This window comes from Convolutriloba macropyga, chromosome 3 (assembly GCF_964194025.1).
Source record: "Convolutriloba macropyga chromosome 3, txConMacr16.3, whole genome shotgun sequence".
Classification (NCBI taxonomy): Eukaryota; Metazoa; Xenacoelomorpha; order Acoela; family Convolutidae; genus Convolutriloba; species Convolutriloba macropyga.
In genome coordinates, this window is record NC_134470.1 from 28,729,256 (window position 1) to 28,757,015 (window position 27,760).

Below are 27,760 nucleotides of genomic sequence, written 5' to 3' on the forward strand. Positions count from 1 at the left end.
GTTGGTGTCTGTGCGCGTTTGTGTATGCGCGCGTGTGTGTGTGCGTGCGCGTGATTGTGCGTGTGCCTGTTTGCGCGTGTGTGCGCGCGCGTGTGTGTTTGTGTGCGTGTGTGTTTGTGTGCATGCGCGCGTGTTTGTGTGTGTGCCCGCACGTGTGTGTGTGTGCGTGTGTGTGTGTTTGTATGTGTGCGCGTGAGAGTGGTCGTGTGTGTGCGTTGCGTTTGTATGTGTTGTGTGTGCGCGTGTGTGTATGAATGTGCGTGTGTGTGCGCGCGTGTGTCTGTGCGCGCGCATATCTCTGTGTGCGTGCGCGTTTGCGTGTGTGTGTGTGCCCTTCTGCGCGCGCGCGTGTGTGTATGCGTGCGTGAGAGTGTTTTCGTGTGTGTAAGCGCGCGTGCTTGTGAGCGTTTGTGTGTGTGCGCGCGTGTTTGTGTGCGTGTGTGGAAATGGACTCAAGAATTCTCAAAACGACCTTTTGACCTTGAATAATACCAGCATTTCCTAATAACTATACATTACAAACTGAGCTAATTTTAAAGAACAATATTCGAAAACAAAAGTCAACGTTGAAAAACAGGCAAATTGACCGAAAGAAAAGTCAAAATTCAAATCAAGAACAAACTTTCTTCAGCTAAAAAAACTGTAGAATACATATACTCTTCTTCGAGGCGTAAGACCAACAAATTTAGAATATTTGCAAAAAAAATTCGCTCGATAGCAACTAAGAATTGATACATTTTAAAAGATTGCTAAAAAGCACTAATTTTGTAGAACCTTTTAATGTAATAGCTACTTTCACTATCGAGTGAAACGTCATCTACGACCCTCGGTGATAGTTTGATCATTATAAGTACTCTTTTTTATCAAAAATCTTTTATTTGATAATAGGCATACTTCCAAAGAACTTATTATTAGCCACATGCATTTTCGTAAAAACAAATATTGCTCCGAGCCTCATCTTGGGTGGATATGAACATGGGTGAAAAAATGATTGCACAATTTTTTGCCATTTTCAAGCAGTTATCGGAGTTCGGAGTTCAAAAAATTGTGAACTATAATCTTTCTGAACAATCTCGTTCACTTTCACGGCCGATAGGTCAAAGGTAAATATGTTCTCCAAACTACGTCAAACTACACAACATTCTTATATTCATTGTTTTCAAAATCCCAGAATTAGCCACTTGGAACCCTATTATTAGCTCAAATTCTCAATTTTGGGCGAAATTCTATTCAACAAGTACTAACATAACCGACTAACAAAGGGCGAATTGCCCTCAAACGAAAGGCGAGCGGTTGGCTTCGTGAAGCTAGCCACGGTTTATAAGAGGCTAGCTTTAGCTTGATTCGACTCTGCAACTTTGTTTTCTAGCCTAGCTAGTAAAGAAATCCAAAAAAAAACTGATTTTAAAAATTTGCAAAATATAGAAAAATTTAAAAGAAAACCTTCCAGATTTCGAATTGAAAACGTTCAAAATTGTATTTTGTCTCTGAGGTTATTTCAAGTAGCCCATCTGCAAGACTTGAAAAACTTCGTTGGCCAGTAATGACCGTTTAACTCAGAAAAGGACAAAAATATTCAAAAATTTGAAAACAATCGCAAATTTTAACAAAATTTTGCCAAAATAAAAGATACAAAAATCTTCAAAACCATTTCATTGTCTCAAAAGACTATCCAGTATCCCTATTTCAATCTTTAAATAGTTTCACTGGCTCATAGAGATCCATAAGCTTGGAACATAATAATTTTCCGAAAATTTGAAAAAAAAATTAATTTTATCAAAAATTGCTAAGCTAGAGTCATCAAAATATTGATAACCATTCCATTAACTCAAGAAACTATGCGAAGAAACAGCTTATCACAAAGCCTTGGAGGAGGTCCCTAGGACCCTGGTGCCGGAAAAAAAGGATAAAAAATTCAAGGACTAAAAAAAATTGAAAAAATTGCAAATATTTTTTAAAAATCTCTGATATTAAGAAGTTGAAAACATTCCATTACATCTCAAAGCTATACAGTACTATTTCAGTTATAGTTAATTGTTTTAATGACTTTCAATTAAACTTTCAAATAAAAGATTTTTTAACTGTCTCCTTTTTGCTCTAGTTTTTGTCATCCAGTAAATCAACCTCATTAATAAGAAGTCTCCAATACTTTTGTCGATTCAAACATTAGTTTCTCTCATGCTTATATGTTTTTACTGATGTCTTCGACCATTTAATTTTTGATAAAATTTCGAGTTTCGATACTGTTAGAATTTTGGGGTTATTTGTTGTCATTTCTAGGTGGACTTTTTATATTGAAGACCCGTTGATGTTCAGATGAGAAGCAGGTGGTGATTTATAGTTCCTCAGATAACAGAGTTATAATCAAAGTTATAATTATAGTCACTTATAATCCAAGTGCCTTTAACTTTGTGATGTAGAATTGTTTGTGAAGTTTTTGGCTTCTGTGTATTTGTTGTTAAATTGTAGTCTTGTGACTTATTACCATTAACAAAGCCGGTGCAAATATCTTCGCCAGGAGTTGAAATTAATCTATCTGCTATAAGAAATCTTATATTTATTATTACTTTTGAAAAAATTTGTTTTCAAAAAGATTTCGATTTTGAGCATCGCCATTTTTCAAATCATTTTTGGACCATTTGTAGAACAGTCTCTAAAAATACAGGTCACGACCCGTTTCCAGTGGGCTATAATTTAATTTTTAACGGTTCTAGTTTCAAAAATTTGTCAAGTATCTGTTTCTCTATAAATTTGTACATTTTATAGGACTGTTGTTTTCTTTTTAAATTAAAACATTAATGGTAGATCCCATTGGCTTTAAAAATTTGCACCATTGATCATTTTTAATGTTTGTGGTGACAAACTTATGGTTTACGGCTTCACTGCCATTTTCACGCAAAGTTCGAACTCTGCAATTTTGCCGGTATTTGTGTTTCTTTTCTGTAGTCGTATGACGTAAACTGCATAATGACAGGTCTCAATTACTTCCTTTGGAGATATAAATTAACATTTTAGTGATTTCACTTAATATATAAACATACCCGGCTGATTGCCGGAAAATAGCCGCCGTTGATTCCCATAACTCTATTGGGATTGAAAGAAAAGAAAATATTAACAAAAATTGTTTTTTGTATAAAAACATTTTTAAGTGCGATTTATTTTGATGTCATTTCGTAATTGAACATACTCCTGTCTCTTAGTGAGAGGCTACAGGGTCTAGTATCAATACCAATAAGCATCATAGATAGTAACTAAAACTTATGAGAACAAAGTTCAAGTACCGGCCATCAAAAAATGGGCTTTATGGGTTTATCCCGTTTCTATCTCTGACTTTGATTTTTTATACTGACTCTCTTCATTTTGAATTGCTTCGCTGAGCAGCTGCCGTTTTAAAGGACTTTGAGCAGAATGACAGAAGAGTGAAACTAGCCTAGAGAAGTCAAAAAGATTTCACGCAAAATGTCGAAAAAGCGGCAAAATGGGTAAAGCGAAAAAAAGTTCGACGAAGTAAAAAAAAAATTAGGAGCGCTATAATAGCCGGCTGAGAAGATGAGAGCGGCTATTAAAAATTTTAATCAATTTAAGATTAATTGATCTCAAAAATTGAAACAAATTTTGGAACTTCGCCTCTTTTTGCTCTTTTTGGAGACCGGTTACGTAGTCGCATTGAGAACAGGTCCCATATCTGTTCTAATGAAGTATAGGATGATTTGTTTTGTTTAGTTTTTTTTATCTGATGCGAGTTCGATTTTATTATTTGTTGTAAATATAGACATCGAGTTTTGGTCGTGATTAAAGTTTGTTATTTGATTTCTATGATGTCTTTTCTAGTAGTCCTATTAACAACAAGTTTCATCAACCCTAAATTGGCATTATTTTATTCAATCAATGGTTTGTTGAGCGATATGTGTGTTTTTGAAAGTTTTCTACCTGCTCATTTGGTAGCCAATTAAGTCAAGAATATGAATGAACTGGGTCGGGACATTGTACAAACGCACACTACCGAGCCTCGTTGTTGCTATTACAGCCACTTTTTTCCGTTTTTTGCGATTAATCCGCATATATTTAGTTCAATTGGCATTAATGGCTCCTCAGGAAACGAATTGCTTCTCAATATTGTCAAACAATTTGGAGACATCTCTCATTTTACTTTTTTGTTCTTTGAAGAATCTTTATGCGTAGACTTTTGATTCGAGTAGGTCAGATTTTCCTGCGTTTCTGCCAATGAGCTCCTGAAAAGATTTTTAAAATGCTGATAACAGGAAACGGTAGCCTAACTGGACCAAACGAATTTTTTTGAAAAGTTATTTCCGTAAAATGGCTCAATTATTTTGCTTCAAAACTATGTTAGTTTCACCTGATTATAATAGTTTCTCTGTTAAAAAGCTCCGATTTGTTGCAAAACATCATTGCTAAACACATTTCGTTTGTATTATTCATATTTTCTATCTTTTCGCTGCAACCTTATTTAGCTTTTACATATTGCTGACAGGTCATAGTTTTTCAAACAATTAAAACTATAAGGAGAGGACTTACTTAATTGAAGATTTTATCTAGGAAAAATTTATGCACTAACAAGTTAACTGAACTAGATTTGACATTAAACTGGGTTGTCTACCGCAACACAAACACTTGAAATGTTTTGCAATGTTGGACACGGAAGAAGTGAAGTCATGAAGAAACTTAATACAATTAAACATGAACCGTCGGACAAATTGCTCTCGAACGACAGGCGGGTCAATTTTTTGGCGCTCTAGTCTGGATAACTAGTTATGAGTGCAAAAAATTCCTACCAAGGAGGGATTCGAAACACCAACTTACGACGCAACAGCCTGAAGCATTGACCACTCTGCAATCAGTTTAAGCAACAGACTTATTGACTTATTTTTTGAACAAGAACAATTTAGGTCCTGCAAAAATCAAGCATTCAAGCGTAAAAAATTCACCCAAGAATAGAAATTGAAAGAATGCTCTAGAACAAAACGCTAAAGCTAAAACTTTGCTTAAAAAACACGTTTACAATAATTTCTTCAATTTTTGCTCGAGAGCAAATGGAAAGACAGTTAAAAACATACCCGGCAGATTGCCGGAAAATAGCCGTCGTTGATTCCAATAACCAAGATTGAGATTGAAGGAAGAGAAAAAAAACTAGTGAAAAAATGATTTTTGTACAAACAATTTTAAAGTGCAAACTATTTCGATGTCATTTCGGAAGTGAACATACTCCTCTTTCGTAGTGAGACCAAACAAGGGCTAGTATCAATACCAATAAGCATTAGAGATGGTAACTAAGAACAAAGTTCGAGTAACGGGCATCTAAAATTGGGCTTTAAGGGTTTATCCGGTTTCTGTGTTTGATTTCGTTTTTTGATACTCTGTTCATTTTGAATTGCTTTGCTTTCTAAAGACACTTTTAGCAGAATGAGAGAAGAGTGAAACTCGCCCAGAGAAGTCAAAAAGACTTCACTCAAAATGTTGAAAAAGCTGTGAACTAAGTTAAAACAAAAAATTAGTTAAAGCGACGAAGCAAAAAAATTAGGAGCGCTATAATAACCGGCTGAGCTGAGGTGGCTATTAGACATTAAAACAAGACAGCAAAGATTCGAGACCTTTCGCACTAATTTAGACCTGAAACCAAACTTAGGAACCCTCCTTGAGAATCGACCTACTTTATGGCTTACAAATTTAACAGCAAACCGTGAAAAAAAAGCCCAGAAAAAAATTAGGCCCTAAAGTAGACACAACAGACAAAATTATTTCATGCACTCATTGAAGTTTCAGTTCGCCAGTTCTTGAGTATATAAAAGAGATGAACGCTGTGGTATGAGTGTGCAGGCTATTGGGGTGTTAATTTTTTGAGGTCACTTTTCTCAGTAAGGTCACTTTCTCAATAAGGCAAGTCAAGGTGAATTCTTTCGTTTTTAGGGTAAACACTTGAACAAACTCAACCTGCCGAAAAAAAACATAGCCGGCAGATTGCCGGAAAGTAGCCGCGATAGACGCTTGTGGCCTTCCATGAATTGAAACAACTAAAGAAACAAGATAGACAGCTCGACCACCAGTCCTTTAACAGTTCACTAGGCTTTTTGGGTTAGATTCGGAATGTCAATTTTATGACATATACGGTTGGTAGAGAAAAACCCTGAAAGAGCTCTTCCAAAATTGATATTCAAAATCAAAAACTCAAGACTAATACCCACGAATTAGGGCATATAAGTTTGGCACTACTTAGATTTAACTATTGATATTTATCTAGTAAATGTTCATAAAAAGTGAGTTCAGAAGTCAATTTTTTTTAGTGAAGCAAGTCACGCAAGTGACCTAAAAGCAAAAATGACGTCCCGAACACAAATTATAAATGCAAAGCAGTGAAAATCACTGAAGTCATTGAAAAAGTCAATTCCAAGAAATCAGGTCGTAAGAATCATCGATGGGGACGAATTAAAAAAAAACATAGCAGGACAAGTCCTGACGTACAATTTGAAGAATTTTCATTGATTACAGAAAAAAATTAGACCTAGAACGAACTATGAGTGAATTGGGAAAACCATTTCTAAAAAAATCAGATCGAAAAAAAATCAGAAAATCAATATCAAAATGCCGCATGTGAACAGAAAACCAATAGCGATAAATTGAATATTGGCTCAAACAAAAAACTAGGTCTAGAAAGAACGATGAATGGATTGGGTAAAACCATTTGGAAAAAATCCAACCCAAAAATTTGAAAAAAAAACAGTAAAAACAGTGAAATTGCCGCATGTGAACAAAAAACCACTAGCGAATTTTTGTTCAAATACCGTTTTCTCTCTACTTTAAAAATAGAGCCAAAAAAATTAGAGCCGCAAAACCACTCGCTTTTCCGATCCACTTCGTGTTTCGGTGTGACTAAAATTACTAATATAATTTGAGTTCAAAAATCATGAAAATGTGAGAACAGATCTTAAAAAGAGACAGCACCCCAATACAATTCAAATTCTTTGAAATGTAAAAAAAACCACCATGTCCCCAATAATAGCCGCTATCGCTTCGCGTCTATTAATCAAAGACCGATGGCAAAAAAACTCACCTTCGAATTGTAAAAACACAGAAGACCAGTAGTAACCTTCAGTTCGTAAAAACCTGTAGAATACCAACACTCCTCTTCGAGTCGCATAAAACCAGACGACCACAAAAATTGTTTTAAACCTTGTTCGAGAGCAATTATTCAGGTCTTGAACATGAAAGTTCTACTTGTACTCATGTCGAATCCTAATTGGGAAGCAATCATCCAATAGAAATACAAATATTGAAAACATAACCGACTAAGCGTCGGAAGAACTGCTCTCGAACGACTAGTGGGAGCTCTAATCAATTGCAGCCTGCTTCAGTCGGGGGGATGGAGGGATGGGGAGCCTAGTGAAGCCAAAAATGGCACCAGTATCGGCGCACTTTTCATTTGATTTTTAGTATTAAATTGCCGCCAATTGAATTCAGCTGCTTGAAATTGTGATTGAGAGAGGACTTTAGATCACGCAAAAAGTCAAGGGCATAAAAGTCACTCGAAAAGTCAAAATTGTCAAGCAAAAATTTTGCATAAAAAAGACACACACGTTTACAATAATTGCTATGAACTTCGTTCAAGAGCAATTATTAACTTATTTTGCTTCCAAAGTTTAACTTGTTTTTTTTTAGAAAACTTTACCAATGAGAGGGTTAAGGAACATATACAAACGAGCATTATTTAGCCTCCATCTTTCATTTCAAAATCGAATCTTTTGTGTTAAGTATTCAAATATTTAACTCTACCATCAATGGTAACATTAGATCCGTTTCCAGAGACCACTGTGTACATGTCACAATAATGGTCATCGAATATCTTGACGCAGCTCTTAATCGCGTCCACTAAGAATGCTATGGAAATGAAGACTCCAAATACTTCATCAACTGAACGATAGCAGAACTTCATCAGGTAGCAGCAATTGGTGCAGGAGTAGATGACCAGAAACAGACTGTTGAATAGTCCCGACACACTAAAACACAGCAAACCTCTCTCTCTAATAAACAAACAAAATTGTCGCTATTTAAACATAAACAAATATCCGAAGAATTGCTCTTGAACGACAGGCGAGGCAATTTAATTCATGGTCTTTAGTCTAGATCAATTTTTCTTTATAGGTGCAAGAAAACTTTGACCCCACCGGGATTCGAACCACTGAGCTCTCGCACTGCCCACTGTGCTACGAGTCACTCAATTTTGCTATGCTTCAACCGATTTTATATTAGCAACTTCGAAGCACTAGAGATCACTCAAAAATGATGAACGAAACCGTGAAAAAGTCACTTGAGAAGTCAAACAATGTTCTAGAACAAAAGCGCAAAATTGTCAAGCAAAAAATTTGCATAAAAAAGACACACACGTTTACAATAATTGCTATGAACTTCGTTCAAGAGCAATTAAAAAATACATAAACCTACAATGACTTTAAAACCTTCGGATCCACAATAGTCTTGCGAAAACTTATAACGCTTCTGGCGTTAATCACAGTATTTTCGCATAGAAAACTTTTTTTCTAAATCAAATCAAATACGTGGCGCCAAAATCACCATGCCGTTGCTGTCAGACATTTTTTTGATTTTTTTTCTCATTTTGAAAACAAACCAAATCTAGAATTCAAATTTTATTCTCAAAAAGACACCGCTAGACGATGCAACACTGTCTTTATTCTTCTCTCGGATCAGAAATGATAGCTTGCAATAACCTAATGTTTAATTTCTGACCACATTTTGTATTTCTGATCTTATTGTTAATTATTAAAACAAGGCGGTAAATTTATTTGATTCATAAAAAAAATCAGCTATTCTCGTTAGCCTCGACTACGATATTGCACAACACGCTAACAATTGTTTCTAACCAATACATTGTGAAGAAATCGTCACCCAAATCATCAGAAATTTCCTTTATAATGTATGTAAATATGACGACAGGCGCTGTTGTAATTAATATCACCAGATGCTGTCCACCGAATAATGCAAAGATTCCACCACCTATTCCTTGTGCGACAACCATCTTCTTAATGGTCATTTTGCTGTCTGTATTCTCCTCATTCGCCACACCCAGAGCTGAAATTCAAAAGAAAATTATGCTCAACAGAGGCGACTGTCAGAAATAGTGCTAAAAATTAAGAAAGAGGAAAATTACCATTGCCATAAACATTTACTGAATCGCAGATTGCACAATCGGTTAAAAAATAAATCGTATCCCAAACGAAATTGAAACCGTCATTTAAATTGATGTCTCCATAAAGCTGAAGAGAGTACGCAAATTGCATTAACCATTGCTTTCACTCTACTTTCATTTAAACCGTATCTCAAATGCAAACTAACCTAAAAGTGGTAACAAAATAGCAAAGTAGAGGAAGAATGTGGTCGATAGTAATTTGGAGAAAGCACGTATTCCTGCCAGTCCATCAAAGAAGTCGTTAGGATAATGTGGCAATCTTCTTAAAATATCCTGTCGTACACCCAGAAAGACCCAATCCATTTTGAGTATTCGACTGAGGTGGTTCTGGAATGCAGTCTGGTTTTCCTCTTCGATAGTTTTGTGAATATGAAGTATCTCTTCGTCGAAAGTGACCTCGGCTCCTGATGAAACTTTTGGCAACCTCGGTGTGCGCCTCCTGGTCTCCTTCAGTACCTCAACTCTTCTCTCGATCGCTTTCTAAAATCAAACCGACTATTTCTTTGACTATGCACTGCAAAAATGGTCCAACATAAGTGATTCCATGCAATCTTGTCGAAGTCTCTATTTGTTGCATTAAAACGAACCTTGCCATGAATGAACGATTTTTTTTTGTTTTACAAATTTTATTTCTATTTCAATGGAAGTTATAAGGATCAGTAGAAAAACAGCGAATTTGAAGATTCTTTTCTTACTGACAGGCCGAAACCTTAAAACGTAACCGACTAATGCCGGGTGAATTGCTCTCAAACGACTGGCATCGTCAGCAACCAGCTGCGACTTAGAGACGCTAGCTTTAGCTTAAATGAGGGGGTGGAGACGAAGATGAACAAAGTGGATGGTTGGAGGACAAACGAAATGGGGGGTGAGCGTGCAGTGGGGGGGGGGTGAGAAATCAAAAATTTTGAAGGTTGGCGGCTTGGGAGGGTCCGGCAGCGGCAGTAGATTGTACCTGAAGCTCAGGGAGGATAGCTTTAATGGAACGGTCTTGAACAGGGTGAGGTCAGACCCCCGAAAATTGCACTTCGTACAATAATTTTTGCCTCACCAGCTGAACCCTACACTTAGAGCCTATTAACGCTCTTAAGGGAGTTGCACATATACTTAAAGAGTAAGTTTAAGCAACTTTTCAAGACGGAAAGTAAAGTGCTGAGGCGAGAAACAGAACATGGGAAAACACGAGTTAAAAATTACGAAACGGACCAAAACAACAGCCTATAACTTCTCTTATGAACTCTTTGGTACCTTCATCAAAATTATACAACTTTACCAAACTCTGTTTAGTTTACCAAACTCATTTTGGTTTATCAAAGCAAACTGTTAACCTCAAAGCTAACTGAGAATTTTGCCCTGAAAATGAATCCGATCGTCTATTCTATGGCTCTTTTAATGGATTTCCTTATAGCAAACTTATTTCAAACATAGCTACAAGATTGTCGCCAAATTACGGCACAAAATTGAAATTGACAACAAAAGACTTGCCCCAGAGAACCCTGTTGGTTAATGCACCCCTTAAACTGCTTCAAGGCATCACAAGACCGCTTCTTTGTAGCCTATTGATGACCTGTTGGAACTGAGTGATGTGTTTGTGCTGAGTGCATATTATGTCCTTAGCTTCTGAAAACCAATTTAACTTTAACTTTAACTCTGATTTATTGGCCAATCTCTTACCAGTAGATTTTTGGACCTCACTATTAACATGTGGAAATTATTTTTGATAATAAAAATGCTATATACAAAACCGATTAATGTCGAGCTAATTGCTCTAACTGGCGAGCAATAGTAGCTATCTGCGGCTCAGGGAGCCTAGATTAAGCTCAATTTAAGGAGCTGAGCCAAGTAAAAGGGGGGTTCGAGTATGAGAGGTCACGGGTGGAATGAGGTGAAAGAAAATGAGCAATTGGGGAGGGAAGGGGTGAGTCGTGGTTGGGAGGGCGTCGAATTAGAGGGTGAGGGCAGGGGTCAAACAAACTGTAAAGAACCACCATTCACATTCATTTTTATCTCAACAGTTTCAGTCAATCCCATACTTAGAGATTAGTAAGGCGTAATTTTCTACGAGAAATGCAATGCTCTTGGGGATTTACCTGATTGTTGAATTTGTGAGGACGAAAAGCCAAATGGTTAGACGAAAACGATCAGACAAACATAAACGGACTAGTGTCGGAAGAATTGTTCTTGAACGACAGGCGAGGCAATTTAATTCATGGTCTTTAGTCTAGATCAATTTTTCTTTATAGGTGCAAGAAAACTTTGACCCCACCGGGATTCGAACCACTGAGCTCTCGCACTGCCCACTGTGCTACGAGTCACTCAATTTTGCTATGCTTCAACCGATTTTATATTAGCAACTTCGAAGCACTAGAGATCACTCAAAAATGATGAACGAAACCGTGAAAAAGTCACTTGAGAAGTCAAACAATGTTCTAGAACAAAAGCGCAAAATTGTCAAGCAAAAAAATTGCATAAAAAAGACACACACGTTTACAATAATTGCTATGAACTTCGTTCAAGAGCAATTAAAAAATACATAAACCTACAATGACTTTAAAACCTTCGGATCCACAATAGTCTTGCGAAAACTTATAACGCTTCTGGCGTTAATCACAGTATTTTCGCATAGAAAACTTTTTTCTAAATCAAATCAAATACGTGGCGCCAAAATCACCATGCCGTTGCTGTCAGACATTTTTTTGATTTTTTTTCTCATTTTGAAAACAAACCAAATCTAGAATTCAAATTTTATTCTCAAAAAGACACCGCTAGACGATGCAACACTGTCTTTATTCTTCTCTCGGATCAGAAATGATAGCTTGCAATAACCTAATGTTTAATTTCTGACCACATTTTGTATTTCTGATCTTATTGTTAATTATTAAAACAAGGCGGTAAATTTATTTGAATCATAAAAAAAATCAGCTATTCTCGTTAGCCTCGACTACGATATTGCACAACACGCTAACAATTGTTTCTAACCAATACATTGTGAAGAAATCGTCACCCAAATCATCAGAAATTTCCTTTATAATGTATGTAAATATGACGACAGGCGCTGTTGTAATTAATATCACCAGATGCTGTCCACCGAATAATGCAAAGATTCCACCACCTATTCCTTGTGCGACAACCATCTTCTTAATGGTCATTTTGCTGTCTGTATTGTCCTCATTCGCCACACCCAGAGCTGAAATTCAAAAGAAAATTATGCTCAACAGAGGCGACTGTCAGAAATAGTGCTAAAAATTAAGAAAGAGGAAAATTACCATTGCCATAAACATTTACTGAATCGCAGATTGCACAATCGGTTAAAAAATAAATCGTATCCCAAACGAAATTGAAACCGTCATTTAAATTGATGTCTCCATAAAGCTGAAGAGAGTACGCAAATTGCATTAACCATTGCTTTCACTCTACTTTCATTTAAACCGTATCTCAAATGCAAACTAACCTAAAAGTGGTAACAAAATAGCAAAGTAGAGGAAGAATGTGGTCGATAGTAATTTGGAGAAAGCACGTATTCCTGCCAGTCCATCAAAGAAGTCGTTAGGATAATGTGGCAATCTTCTTAAAATATCCTGTCGTACACCCAGAAAGACCCAATCCATTTTGAGTATTCGACTGAGGTGGTTCTGGAATGCAGTCTGGTTTTCCTCTTCGATAGTTTTGTGAATATGAAGTATCTCTTCGTCGAAAGTGACCTCGGCTCCTGATGAAACTTTTGGCAACCTCGGTGTGCGCCTCCTGGTCTCCTTCAGTACCTCAACTCTTCTCTCGATCGCTTTCTAAAATCAAACCGACTATTTCTTTGACTATGCACTGCAAAAATGGTCCAACATAAGTGATTCCATGCAATCTTGTCGAAGTCTCTATTTGTTGCATTAAAACGAACCTTGCCATGAATGAACGATTTTTTTTTTGTTTTACAAATTTTATTTCTATTTCAATGGAAGTTATAAGGATCAGTAGAAAAACAGCGAATTTGAAGATTCTTTTCTTACTGACAGGCCGAAACCTTAAAACGTAACCGACTAATGCCGGGTGAATTGCTCTCAAACGACTGGCATCGTCAGCAACCAGCTGCGACTTAGAGACGCTAGCTTTAGCTTAAATGAGGGGGTGGAGACGAAGATGAACAAAGTGGATGGTTGGAGGACAAACGAAATGGGGGGTGAGCGTGCAGTGGGGGGGGGGGGGGTGAGAAATCAAAAATTTTGAAGGTTGGCGGCTTGGGAGGGTCCGGCAGCGGCAGTAGATTGTACCTGAAGCTCAGGGAGGATAGCTTTAATGGAACGGTCTTGAACAGGGTGAGGTCAGACCCCCGAAAATTGCACTTCGTACAATAATTTTTGCCTCACCAGCTGAACCCTACACTTAGAGCCTATTAACGCTCTTAAGGGAGTTGCACATATACTTAAAGAGTAAGTTTAAGCAACTTTTCAAGACGGAAAGTAAAGTGCTGAGGCGAGAAACAGAACATGGGAAAACACGAGTTAAAAATTACGAAACGGACCAAAACAACAGCCTATAACTTCTCTTATGAACTCTTTGGTACCTTCATCAAAATTATACAACTTTACCAAACTCTGTTTAGTTTACCAAACTCATTTTGGTTTATCAAAGCAAACTGTTAACCTCAAAGCTAACTGAGAATTTTGCCCTGAAAATGAATCCGATCGTCTATTCTATGGCTCTTTTAATGGATTTCCTTATAGCAAACTTATTTCAAACATAGCTACAAGATTGTCGCCAAATTACGGCACAAAATTGAAATTGACAACAAAAGACTTGCCCCAGAGAACCCTGTTGGTTAATGCACCCCTTAAACTGCTTCAAGGCATCACAAGACCGCTTCTTTGTAGCCTATTGATGACCTGTTGGAACTGAGTGATGTGTTTGTGCTGAGTGCATATTATGTCCTTAGCTTCTGAAAACCAATTTAACTTTAACTTTAACTCTGATTTATTGGCCAATCTCTTACCAGTAGATTTTTGGACCTCACTATTAACATGTGGAAATTATTTTTGATAATAAAAATGCTATATACAAAACCGATTAATGTCGAGCTAATTGCTCTAACTGGCGAGCAATAGTAGCTATCTGCGGCTCAGGGAGCCTAGATTAAGCTCAATTTAAGGAGCTGAGCCAAGTAAAAGGGGGGTTCGAGTATGAGAGGTCACGGGTGGAATGAGGTGAAAGAAAATGAGCAATTGGGGAGGGAAGGGGTGAGTCGTGGATGGGAGGGCGTCGAATTAGAGGGTGAGGGCAGGGGTCAAACAAACTGTAAAGAACCACCATTCACATTCATTTTTATCTCAACAGTTTCAGTCAATCCCATACTTAGAGATTAGTAAGGCGTAATTTTCTACGAGAAATGCAATGCTCTTGGGGATTTACCTGATTGTTGAATTTGTGAGGACGAAAAGCCAAATGGTTAGACGAAAACGATCAGACAAACATAAACGGACTAGTGTCGGAAGAATTGTTCTTGAACGACAGGCGAGGCAATTTAATTCAGGGGCGGTAGCCTAGATCAATTTTTCTTTATGGGAGCAAAAACAGGTGACCACACCGGGATTCGGACCATGGACCTCATGATCCTTCACCAGAAGCACTGCCCACTCGGCTATCAGTCCCTGCTTGTTCAAGAGCAATTAAAAAATACATAAACCTACAATGACTTTAAAACCTTCGGATCCACAATAGTCTTGCGAAAACTTAGAACGCTTCTGGCGTTAATCACAGTATTTTCGCATAGAAAACTTTTTTTCTAAATCAAATCAAATACGTGGCGCCAAAATCACCATGCCGTTGCTGTCAGACATTTTTTTGATTTTTTTTCTCATTTTGAAAACAAACCAAATCTAGAATTCAAATTTTATTCTCAAAAAGACACCGCTAGACGATGCAACACTGTCTTTATTCTTCTCTCGGATCAGAAATGATAGCTTGCAATAACCTAATGTTTAATTTCTGACCACATTTTGTATTTCTGATCTTATTGTTAATTATTAAAACAAGGCGGTAAATTTATTTGAATCATAAAAAAAATCAGCTATTCTCGTTAGCCTCGACTACGATATTGCACAACACGCTAACAATTGTTTCTAACCAATACATTGTGAAGAAATCGTCACCCAAATCATCAGAAATTTCCTTTATAATGTATGTAAATATGACGACAGGCGCTGTTGTAATTAATATCACCAGATGCTGTCCACCGAATAATGCAAAGATTCCACCACCTATTCCTTGTGCGACAACCATCTTCTTAATGGTCATTTTGCTGTCTGTATTGTCCTCATTCGCCACACCCAGAGCTGAAATTCAAAAGAAAATTATGCTCAACAGAGGCGACTGTCAGAAATAGTGCTAAAAATTAAGAAAGAGGAAAATTACCATTGCCATAAACATTTACTGAATCGCAGATTGCACAATCGGTTAAAAAATAAATCGTATCCCAAACGAAATTGAAACCGTCATTTAAATTGATGTCTCCATAAAGCTGAAGAGAGTACGCAAATTGCATTAACCATTGCTTTCACTCTACTTTCATTTAAACCGTATCTCAAATGCAAACTAACCTAAAAGTGGTAACAAAATAGCAAAGTAGAGGAAGAATGTGGTCGATAGTAATTTGGAGAAAGCACGTATTCCTGCCAGTCCATCAAAGAAGTCGTTAGGATAATGTGGCAATCTTCTTAAAATATCCTGTCGTACACCCAGAAAGACCCAATCCATTTTGAGTATTCGACTGAGGTGGTTCTGGAATGCAGTCTGGTTTTCCTCTTCGATAGTTTTGTGAATATGAAGTATCTCTTCGTCGAAAGTGACCTCGGCTCCTGATGAAACTTTTGGCAACCTCGGTGTGCGCCTCCTGGTCTCCTTCAGTACCTCAACTCTTCTCTCGATCGCTTTCTAAAATCAAACCGACTATTTCTTTGACTATGCACTGCAAAAATGGTCCAACATAAGTGATTCCATGCAATCTTGTCGAAGTCTCTATTTGTTGCATTAAAACGAACCTTGCCATGAATGAACGATTTTTTTTTGTTTTACAAATTTTATTTCTATTTCAATGGAAGTTATAAGGATCAGTAGAAAAACAGCGAATTTGAAGATTCTTTTCTTACTGACAGGCCGAAACCTTAAAACGTAACCGACTAATGCCGGGTGAATTGCTCTCAAACGACTGGCATCGTCAGCAACCAGCTGCGACTTAGAGACGCTAGCTTTAGCTTAAATGAGGGGGTGGAGACGAAGATGAACAAAGTGGATGGTTGGAGGACAAACGAAATGGGGGGTGAGCGTGCAGTGGGGGGGGGGGGGGTGAGAAATCAAAAATTTTGAAGGTTGGCGGCTTGGGAGGGTCCGGCAGCGGCAGTAGATTGTACCTGAAGCTCAGGGAGGATAGCTTTAATGGAACGGTCTTGAACAGGGTGAGGTCAGACCCCCGAAAATTGCACTTCGTACAATAATTTTTGCCTCACCAGCTGAACCCTACACTTAGAGCCTATTAACGCTCTTAAGGGAGTTGCACATATACTTAAAGAGTAAGTTTAAGCAACTTTTCAAGACGGAAAGTAAAGTGCTGAGGCGAGAAACAGAACATGGGAAAACACGAGTTAAAAATTACGAAACGGACCAAAACAACAGCCTATAACTTCTCTTATGAACTCTTTGGTACCTTCATCAAAATTATACAACTTTACCAAACTCTGTTTAGTTTACCAAACTCATTTTGGTTTATCAAAGCAAACTGTTAACCTCAAAGCTAACTGAGAATTTTGCCCTGAAAATGAATCCGATCGTCTATTCTATGGCTCTTTTAATGGATTTCCTTATAGCAAACTTATTTCAAACATAGCTACAAGATTGTCGCCAAATTACGGCACAAAATTGAAATTGACAACAAAAGACTTGCCCCAGAGAACCCTGTTGGTTAATGCACCCCTTAAACTGCTTCAAGGCATCACAAGACCGCTTCTTTGTAGCCTATTGATGACCTGTTGGAACTGAGTGATGTGTTTGTGCTGAGTGCATATTATGTCCTTAGCTTCTGAAAACCAATTTAACTTTAACTTTAACTCTGATTTATTGGCCAATCTCTTACCAGTAGATTTTTGGACCTCACTATTAACATGTGGAAATTATTTTTGATAATAAAAATGCTATATACAAAACCGATTAATGTCGAGCTAATTGCTCTAACTGGCGAGCAATAGTAGCTATCTGCGGCTCAGGGAGCCTAGATTAAGCTCAATTTAAGGAGCTGAGCCAAGTAAAAGGGGGGTTCGAGTATGAGAGGTCACGGGTGGAATGAGGTGAAAGAAAATGAGCAATTGGGGAGGGAAGGGGTGAGTCGTGGTTGGGAGGGCGTCGAATTAGAGGGTGAGGGCAGGGGTCAAACAAACTGTAAAGAACCACCATTCACATTCATTTTTATCTCAACAGTTTCAGTCAATCCCATACTTAGAGATTAGTAAGGCGTAATTTTCTACGAGAAATGCAATGCTCTTGGGGATTTACCTGATTGTTGCATTTGTGAGGACGAAAAGCCAAATGGTTAGACGAAAACGATCAGACAAACATAAACGGACTAGTGTCGGAAGAATTGTTCTTGAACGACAGGCGAGGCAATTTAATTCAGGGGCGGTAGCCTAGATCAATTTTTCTTTATGGGAGCAAAAACAGGTGACCACACCGGGATTCGGACCATGGACCTCATGATCCTTCACCAGAAGCACTGCCCACTCGGCTATCAGTCCCTGCTTGTTGCTATGCTGCAATCGTTTTTATTTTGGCAACAAGCTTTACTTCGGAGTGAGAACAATAGAGATCACTAAAAAATGAAGAACGGAAGCGTGAAAAAGTCACTTGAGAAGTCAAAGAATGAAAAGCGCAAAAACAGTCATGCAAAAAATTTGCAAAAAAAATACCAACGCGTTTACAATAATTGCTATGAACTTCGTTCAAGAGCAATTAAAAAGCCAAATGGTCAGACGAAAAAGATCGGACAAAAAGTTGGTAGTAAAAAAATTGCATAAAAAGACCCGCAAAACTAATACAATTGCTAAAAACTTTAAAAACACTTATAATAATTATAGATGGTAGATAGCTGGCAAAAAAATAGCTGAAATAGAGTTATACCAGAATATTAAGAAAAAGTTTTTATACAGATTATTCAGATGTGTGTAATTAACTTAGGCTAGTGTACTGTAATACAGCCTTCAAATAACCTCCAGTTAGAGGAAAATTATCTCAACTGACCTCGGCTCTAATAAATACAGTAGGCAAAAATAAACTTGAAAGAGGAAAAGTAATTGAGAATGAGATAAGTCACGTGTAAACGAAACAAAGCGACTAACGTCAGAGGAATTGCTCTCGAACGACTGGACAGGCAAACATTTAGGGTAGAATTAATTCTGGTGCAAAAATTTTGGCCTAAGGAGAGTTTCATACCCGCGACCTCTCAGATGAGAGTCGTTGGCATTAACCTCTACTATCGGGCTGTGCATATTCATCGCTCCCAATCGGTTTACTTTCAACAAGAGTCTAAATTTCTGAATGCGCGCAATTGAAATCACTCAAAAAAAACAAAAAATCAATCCTGCAAAAATTTACTCAAGTGAAATAAAAAACCGGTTCTAGAAGAAACCGGTCAAGCAAAATTTTTGCATAAAAAATTTTCGGACACATTTACAATAATTACTTCAAATTTCGTTTGAGAGGAATTATTCACGGGAAAGAATAAAAAACTCGCTATAATAAGTGCTAAAATGGCGGTACGCATGCAATTCAGTGAACGCAATTGCAGGAATGAATAAGCAAAGCTTGTTTGAAAGTGAGCGTGACGTCATATGACCGTAAAGACAAAAAACGCAGAGTAGTCCAATAATAGCTCCACTCAGCTAGAAACCGACCAACATCGAATAAATTCCTCTGAACGAGTTCTCGAACCTAGATATTCCAACCAGTGATTGATTCGCACCCCCAACCTCCAGAGTACTCGACAGAATAATTTGAGAAATTTGACCGACAAATTGCTATAGTTTAATAAAACAGTCGTCTAGCGCGCCGGGTTACGGGTGGAACGCTGTGCAGGGGTGAGGGGCGCAAAGTGAGGGGGGAGAGATGGAGCGGATATAACATCTACTAACCAAAACTTCGCCGTCATTTTTTGCTGTCATCATTTCCGATCTGAAGTTGACGTCGCAGAACAAAGTGGAGATCGTTCTTCCCACTTCAAGCTCACTTTTTGTTTTCTTCGAGTTTGCCGGAGTCAAAATCAGAATGACAAACCGAACTTCTTGAGTAGTTGGTCCCATATTCATAGCATGCCTCAACTTGGCAATACAAATTCTTCTTGTTGATAATGCGGTCATAGTGCATAAGCCACAAATCCACGATTGGTCCAAGTCAACCCAACCGTCATATACGCAAGTTCCCTGGTAAAGTTCAACAACTGTAATTAGTTTGGCTAGGTTGTCATTATTTTCGAAAAAAGACAACAACAGATATTTAGAGCAGATGAGCCCATTTTTTCAGCGGTGATTCATTCTATCGTCTTAATTTGCCGATCCTACAATCAGCAAACTTTGAGCTATTCCTGTAGAGCTTCGGAACAGGATAAAATAACGTAACAAAACTATATTGTTGGTTATTCTGTGATTGGCCGCCGCCCCCCCCCCCATTTCGTTTTCTACATCCGATCGTTGTGTACTTCTACGAAACGCAAAAAAAAAACAAGTTACCTGTAGGGAATTAGCAAAGACATCTAGCGGGTAGGTGAGAATATTGCCCTTGGCCTCGTATGGTCTGATATCCTTTTCCTTGTGGCGAATTCTATCCAAGATGTGCTCAATGACTTCTTCCAAAGTGTTAGCATGCACATCAATGAATACATCTCCATCCTGAAAATTATAAAGCAAAGAGTGAAAATTACCAGCCACAATAGATGACTGTTTTTTTTTATTTTGGCATATAGCAACAAGCCAGAACAATCTAAACTTTGACATACAATCTAAATTTTGACATTCAGCTGAACAAAACATTAACAAAAATGGCAAATGCTATTAGGTCAATTTACTTAGTAAGACATTTTCTACCACTAAAAGCAAGAATCGTTCTTTTTAAATCACTTGTTTTGTCCCATCTCAATTTCAGTGCAATTTTTTTCAATCGTTGTCGGTTATGTCACTTCAAAGAGTTAATAAACAAATAAATTGGGGAATAAAGGTTTGCCACCTGCGCAAAAAGTTTGACAGTGCAAGAGATCTATTACTGAAAGACAAAATTTTAACAGCAGAGCTTTTCATTAAAAAAGTTTGTCTTCTTAAATTTTTTGACCTCCTCTCACAATATAAACAGAGTAGTCGAGAAACCAAAAACTCCTCTTTCAGGATTCTTGAAAAGTACGAATTGACCAAAAACTGCAGAACTGTCCAGTTTTTTCCAAAGAATAAGTGCCAATCCAAATGGAGTGACAGGTCACTGATCAGAAATTTTTCTAGGAAGTGGAATAATTTGCCAATTGAAATCCGAAAAGAGAAAACTAAAAACAAATTTAAGGAAAAACTAAGCAGCGAAATGGTCAAACTGCATGAACGTGTTCCAATAGATAGACAAGTAAGAGGCTTTAGGAATTTTTTCTACTGAAGTATTAAAGACCAAACTATTTATATATTTACGAGGCGATTTTGAAAATGTAAATATTTAACCAAACGTTCTTGTTGTGGTTATAACTTTAAATTTACATTTTTGAAGATAAAAAAAAGCTCTCGTTAAAATAACAACCAGGTTGAAAGAGTATAACCGCGCTTTTAATTAGATATAAGCGTGCACAATTCGGACGAGCGTTTGGTAATTTGCTATTCAGTGAAACCTGTGCGTGCCATAACAAGCCAGAACATAATTTGAAAAAAAATTAGTTGCACTTGTTTCCCTAAATATATAGTTGCCGTGACCTTGAGGATTAAAGTTTCTCAGGGGCTTCTGGGCCCATCTACTATGGTCCTTCATCAAGTCTTCGATCGTTTTTCAGATGTTACAGCGAGAACATGTATACACCAGGTAATTGCGCTGCGTAGGAGTGCGAAACTTATCTTCGTCTGAATGCGTTATTGCGTCCGAGTATATGTCGCTTTGTTATTGAGCACAATGAAGAATTGTGCTTTCCAAAGGGCTGTGGTTTTGTAGTACTTTTGGATTTTGTCTAGGAAAGCGTTGGTGCAACTTTGCCATGAAATTTCCAATGTGAAGGGAGCGGGTTGACTAGTTAAGAGGATGTCAGGATTTCAGAGTCAGCGGCGGATGAGGTGGGAAAAGTTGATATATCAGCAGCGCGTATGGCGGTGCAGTGTCGGCATTTGAAAAAACTCACTGCCAGAGGCCAAACCACTAACACTAAGGTGGATATAACCGCAGGAAACTCACCATAAACTACCGCCTCTGAGAAGTCGCTGGCACTGGCTACAATGAGGCTGAGTTGCCATGAGGAATGAATGCTACATAGGACTAGAAGTTAAATCTGAGAACATTATTGGTAGATTTATAGAAATGAGATTTAGAGTTCGAGAAACCAAAATTTAGTATATGGGAGAACAGATGATTAACACACAAAAAATGCACAGTTTTCACAGAATACACGAGATATGAAGTCTTTATTTAATTCAGGGAAAATATGGAATTCTTCAAAGGGCTGGAGTTAATATAGTTAGGAGGAGCAAAATTCAAGTTAAATAATTTATTGTTAATGAAGTCGAAATATTCAAGTGCTATTTTTCATTCGATTGGTGTGTAAATTTCTCGGGAGGTGCAAACTTTCAAAACAAAGCGCAGTTAAGTATATGTTCTGATAAAATAGTTGTTACACGCAAAGACTTTTCACACGCAGTCTGCAGACGCACAAGCTTTCGTCCCATTTACGATATACTTCCATACAGCTGGAATAGTTCCGCAGATACTTTCCATAGAACATCGCGATCGCTCGTCTGTGTTTTAAGGCACAATATTTCAGCCCATGCTGGTCAGAGAACATCAACTTTTGTATATAGTTTTTTTGACGTGTCTTTTCTCCGCTCCAGCTTATCCAGGATATTCCTTCAAAAATTTTTACAGTGTTTTTATCTCTATTTCCAATTTGTCGTCAGTGTAAAGGCTGATGCCCTGGTGGCCGCCGGAAAAACGTTTCACCTGAACAGGTGATGCAATGAAAAAAATCATTTTCAACAAGTTGATTAAGATTTATAACTATTCGATAAGCTAAGTTTACTAAATGACTTAAGTGGTGTCTTGGGGGAAAAAATTGAAAAGATTCCTCAAAGGTAACAGAAAGTGCTCTATCCAAAATGTGCTTAATGACTTCTTCCAGAGTGTTAGCATATCTCCATCCTGAAAATTGTAAAGCAAAGAGAATATACCACCCACAACAGATGCAAAAAAACTGTTTTTTTCATTGATAACAACCAGATTGAAAGAGTATAACCGCGCTTTTAATTAGATATAAGCGTTCACATTTTGGTCGAGCGTTTGCTGTTTTGCTATTTAGTGAAACATGTGTGTGCCATAAGCCTGAAAATAAATTGAAAAAAAATTAGTTTCACTTGTTTCTTAAATAAATAGTTGCCGTGTCCTTGAGGATTAAAGTCTCTCAGGGGCTTATGGGCCCTTCTACTAGGGTCCTTCATCAAGGCTTCGATCGTTTTTCAGATGTTACAGCAAGAAAATGAATACACCATGTAATTGCGCTGCGTAGGAGTCCAAAGCTTGTCTTCGTCCGAATGCGTTAATGCGTCCAAGTATATATCGTCTTTCAGAAATTTTTGTTGCAAGTTGCATTACAGTGCGTATCGCAGAGGGACCTGTGCCTCCCTTGCAGAAAAAAAAACGAGCTGAACAAAGCTTGTTTTTTCAATTTCCGAAATTCGTTGCTGATATATTATGTTTTTATATAAGCAGCATACTTGACACCAAGTCTACAAATCAGAACCAAATCAAGCGCCAAAAATAAAACAAACTATAAAGGCGGCAAAACTGAATCTCCCTCCGTTTTCGCCAAATTTCAATCAGTAAAAACCATCCAAAACGAATTTTTCAAACGAATTAACATTACTTCGAGGAAGACCAACAAAGACCTACTTCCACTCGAGCCCGAGTAGCGTAGCCCTGAAGTCAATTCAAACAATTCACCAAACAATTAATCGAGCTGCCTTACACAATCGAGCTGCCTCTCTTTAATTGCTTTACATTTCTCATCTTCACAAAACTTCTAATATTTACAAGCAATAGTTCTAACTTTGTAACAAACTGATTGTGCATATACATCTGTTCAATTAAATTCAAGTCTGAAACTTGGAAAATTTTCCTCTTTTTTGATGTTTTTAATATATTTTCTTTTCTATTTATGGCAAGGATGATAATAGGTGCTTTAGTTTTCTTTTACTTATTCTGCTTATTGTTACCTGATCAACTTTTTTGCTTTATTTTCTCTTTTTTTAATGTTAGTTTTGAAAAGTCAATATATAACTTTCAGCAACTGTTTCAATTGATTTAACAATGCGACTATCCCGCACTGTTTTTTTTCCGATGGTTATGCCGCTCGTTTTCTAAAAGTCAATTTAGTAACTAAGGTCAAAAGCAAAAAATATTTCCTAGACTAATAAGAATTACGCAGTAGCGATCAGTTTCAAATACGAACGACAAAAACAAGAAGAACTCTTTATTTCTACTCACATGGTATGATGCGGTCATTCCTTACAGGGAAGTTTCTGTCTCCACCAACGAGTAAAAGATAGCACCACGCGAGTAATTTCTCACTTGTTTTCCTGCGACTGTTGTCCTGTGACTGATGTCCTCCGCTGTGGCTTCTGCAATTGATTCCCACAAAAGTTGATAGAAATTGTTGGTAATTGAAGATTTGTTATCCCAACTCTTTGTGTTTGTTTCGAGAATAATTCGATTCTCGGAGATTTTGGGGTTAAAGTGCTTTTTATTTGCGTCTCCCTACCGACAAATTTGTTAAAGATTTCAAAATGTTAACTTTCCTTTAAGTCTCTGTCGCCAGTGTAATATCCGTGCACTGTTTACGGTTACGGTGTGGGTTGGATGTTATTCTTAAGCACTTTAAGCATCGGAGATACTGAGGAAAATTTTCCAAGTTTCAGACTTGAATTTAATTGAACAGATGTATATGCACAATCAGTTTATTACAAAGTTAGAACTATTACTTGTAAATATAAGAAGTTTTGTGAAGATGAGAAATGTAAAGCAATTAAAGAGAGGCAGCACGATTGTGTAAGGTTTTGTTGTTAATATGTTCTTTGGTTTCAGTCCTATCAATGGTTAGTTAATCTTAGGTTATTTTTACCCATTTTTCGTTAATCTCTATGGGATTTTCTCATAGTTATTTTCTACCGCACGGGTCCCTGTTATTAAACTAACAGATAACAGGTTTACCTGCTTGACGAATCCCGTCATGAACAAACATTCCTTGACGTGTCCCGTCAAGATGAGATTCCATGATGATTCCCATCATTATTTATGATGCTTTCTCTATATTGTTAAAATCCGGTTTACTATTAGTAACCATCTCTTTTTGTTCTCCTAATTGTTTGTGAAAATTTTGAATTATGCGTTTAATATGTAATTTATGAGCATGTCATACATTATGGTTCACTATAAAACTCAGCCCCAGAAACAAACAACATCTCCACAGACACCAGACCAACCACCAAGAAACTAGATGCAGATGATGATCAATGAACGACAGATACATTAAATAAAATCTCCAGCACAAACACCAGCCATCCTCAACAATAAAGACTTAATTCTGGAAGAAGTAGAATATTGAGTCATCCGAAATGATGAAGCACAACTCTAAGAGACAAGAAATCTACATGCAATCATTGAGGAGAAATATGAGTGCGAAGAACAGATGCTTATGAACCGATAAAGTTACTTCCATACCAAACGCAATAAAAGAAGCTGTACTGGAAGATATCCATTCTACACATTCATCATCATTGCAATGCTTTCTCTGGCCCAGTTTGCTGGTGACAAAATATCCATTGCAATATATGAACAAAAGCAAGCAAGTGCAAAGCTTGCACAGATATTGGTAAAATTTTAAAACCAGTGATTCCGCGCAGCAAATTGTCATCATTAACTAAATGCAAACAACCTCCAAATTCAATTTGATTTTTGCAAACGGAGCTATTTAAAATGAAGGAATTCAGGAGCTATTTAAAATGAAGGAATTCAGGAACAATAGTTCTTAATTGCAATTGATAGATATTCTATATACCCTACCATCTACCTTTAACTTACTAAATAGGGTATCTGGTTCAGCCGTCATCAAATTTTTAACTACATATATGTACAGTCACGGTATTCCCAAACCCGTTAGACTAGACGAGGCCAGGTGTTTGACAGAAAATTTTGAGAGTTTTGTAAAATACAAACTATAAAAGCTATTTATGCACCAGCAATTAATCATAACAGCAACCGCTATTGTCGAAAGTCTAATTCAAACAGCAAAAACACAATTATCATGTATGAAAGCTCGCCTATATAGGAACTTTCGATCTTCAACATGCAATTTTTCAAAACTACGAATAATTAAGCCGAAAACTAGAAATTTAACTCCATATGAAAGACACTTTTTTGAAACATGTAATACATCAGTCGCCAATTTTGCAACAAAACCAGATGGTAAACAGCTTACCCAGGCTAAAATAGTTCAGTAAAATTTAAACAAAGATACGATATCAGGACAATTTTACCTTACATATGAACAGTGAGCAGACAGGCATATGCAGCAATTTCGAGGTAAAAAAATCATTTGTTCCGCAAATGCCAAAGCCCATGAACGTGAAGAATATATGCAAGACGATGAAAAAATTTGGAAGCAAGAAAATAAAATGTTTGCGAAGACGAGCAGGTGGCGTTAGTGTCGTCTCTTCTCCTTCTTACATATCAACTTCCACTAATGTTGCCAGAGCACTGAAAAATTGAATCCATATGGTGAATCATAAGAATTACGAGGCATTTCAAAATCGACCAGATCTAACTCAGATACTTAACTTCAATAACTAACAACCAATTGCAGAGCCACCCACTCATCCCACAACAACAACGTCATCTCCGTTGAAATTAACAATGATCTCGAGAAAAAGTAAACGTTCAGCCCCAACAAATAGCGATACTTCGTAGTATGAATAATAATCCATCCGAAGACAAAGCAAACGTCAGAATACGAAAATTGGAAACCAAAAGCCGCAAACAATCATCCAAGATATACATTACACGGAAATTGACCATGACCCATTTCAGAATACCAGCCCGCCCAAATTTCATTGGTATCTGTTCTCCACAAAACCGGAAAGAAAAATGGACATGCTACCAGCATCCCAATCTGCCAAGTGAAAGGGAAACGACTGCACTTGAAGCTGAACAAAACAAAGAAGAAGATTTACCTTAAAACTTGTTAAAAAACCAAAAAAAATTGAACAATGATTTACTACAACAAAAAATTAAAAGGTGAATAATTATCTAATAGGAGAGTAATAACTAATTTATTAATTTTGTTTTACTATATTGTACTTGACCATTTTCCCACAAAAGGGGAATATCATACGGATAGGACATCTTTACAATGTCTCATTGCGTATTTCAAATTCAGTTCAATTTCCATTTCTGATTTTGCAGTTCACATTTTGATCTCTAAATTTAAGTTGTATACAATTATAAAAAAGGATACTCTCTGTTCACGTTATAAACATGTTCTGTCTTTTCGTTGTGTTGCGTGATCAATTGCGATCACTTTGTTGCTATTTCTGAAAAAAATTTTATTTAATTTCATTGTTCTTGATTTCGTTCTCTCAATTCAGTTGATAATCCAATCTTTGAAAAAATGCTATACAAATTAGTATTTAAACACTAAATAGCCTTACGCGACGCAATCTCCAATCAAGGTTGTAGAGGAACAGAATTCAATTAACTATAATAGGCAAACGCGGTGCATATTCTCAGTCAAGTTCCAAACATAATAAATGCAGTGCAATTCAAAAAATCAGACAATTAAACTGCATAACACACCTTCGGGATTCTTCTAGTGTTCCTTTATTCAGAAAATGGGAGATATGTACATCAAAGGCTAGATCTGGTGGCTCCAAATTGACTTTAACTCAGTAAAGTTGTTTCAAAAAACCAATTAAAGCCTGCATTACTCAACAAAGAAACTTTTTGAATAGTTGACTACAGATATCTGTTCTCAGAATGTATCACGGCACTTGTATTCGTATTGAAAGTCGCAAATGGCATCGTGAACATCGCACTCGTTTGGCGAAATTGCTTTGAGCTACTGACGAAAGTCAAATGTTTTAGATGTCGTGTACGAACTGACATTACAATTATGGCACGGGTATGTACAGCTTTAATTCCCAGTACGTTCATATTGAACTCTGGTTTCCCGAAAGCAAAAAATTCTGGTACTCAAAAATTTTTTTGAACTGCACCAAGCTGAAAGTTTACTCGGCTCAAACTTGC

The 27,760-nt window shown here is 37.1% G+C and overlaps 1 protein-coding gene across 1 annotated transcript in view; it reads right to left on the reverse strand.

Moving 5' to 3' along the window:
• LOC142336595 (uncharacterized) overlaps positions 1-27,760 on the reverse strand; it is a 72,403-nt gene that overhangs the window by 37,912 nt on the left and 6,731 nt on the right. The window contains exons 5-13 of the mRNA XM_075385506.1: positions 19,969-20,127; positions 19,375-19,662; positions 15,799-16,132; positions 15,284-15,534; positions 12,666-12,999; positions 12,151-12,401; positions 9,364-9,697; positions 8,892-9,099; positions 7,786-8,009 (exon numbers count right to left, since the gene is read on the reverse strand). Coding sequence (XP_075241621.1) covers positions 7,786-8,009; positions 8,892-9,099; positions 9,364-9,697; positions 12,151-12,401; positions 12,666-12,999; positions 15,284-15,534; positions 15,799-16,132; positions 19,375-19,662; positions 19,969-20,127 — 2,383 coding nt within the window. The remainder of the gene's footprint in view (positions 1-7,785; positions 8,010-8,891; positions 9,100-9,363; positions 9,698-12,150; positions 12,402-12,665; positions 13,000-15,283; positions 15,535-15,798; positions 16,133-19,374; positions 19,663-19,968; positions 20,128-27,760) is intronic.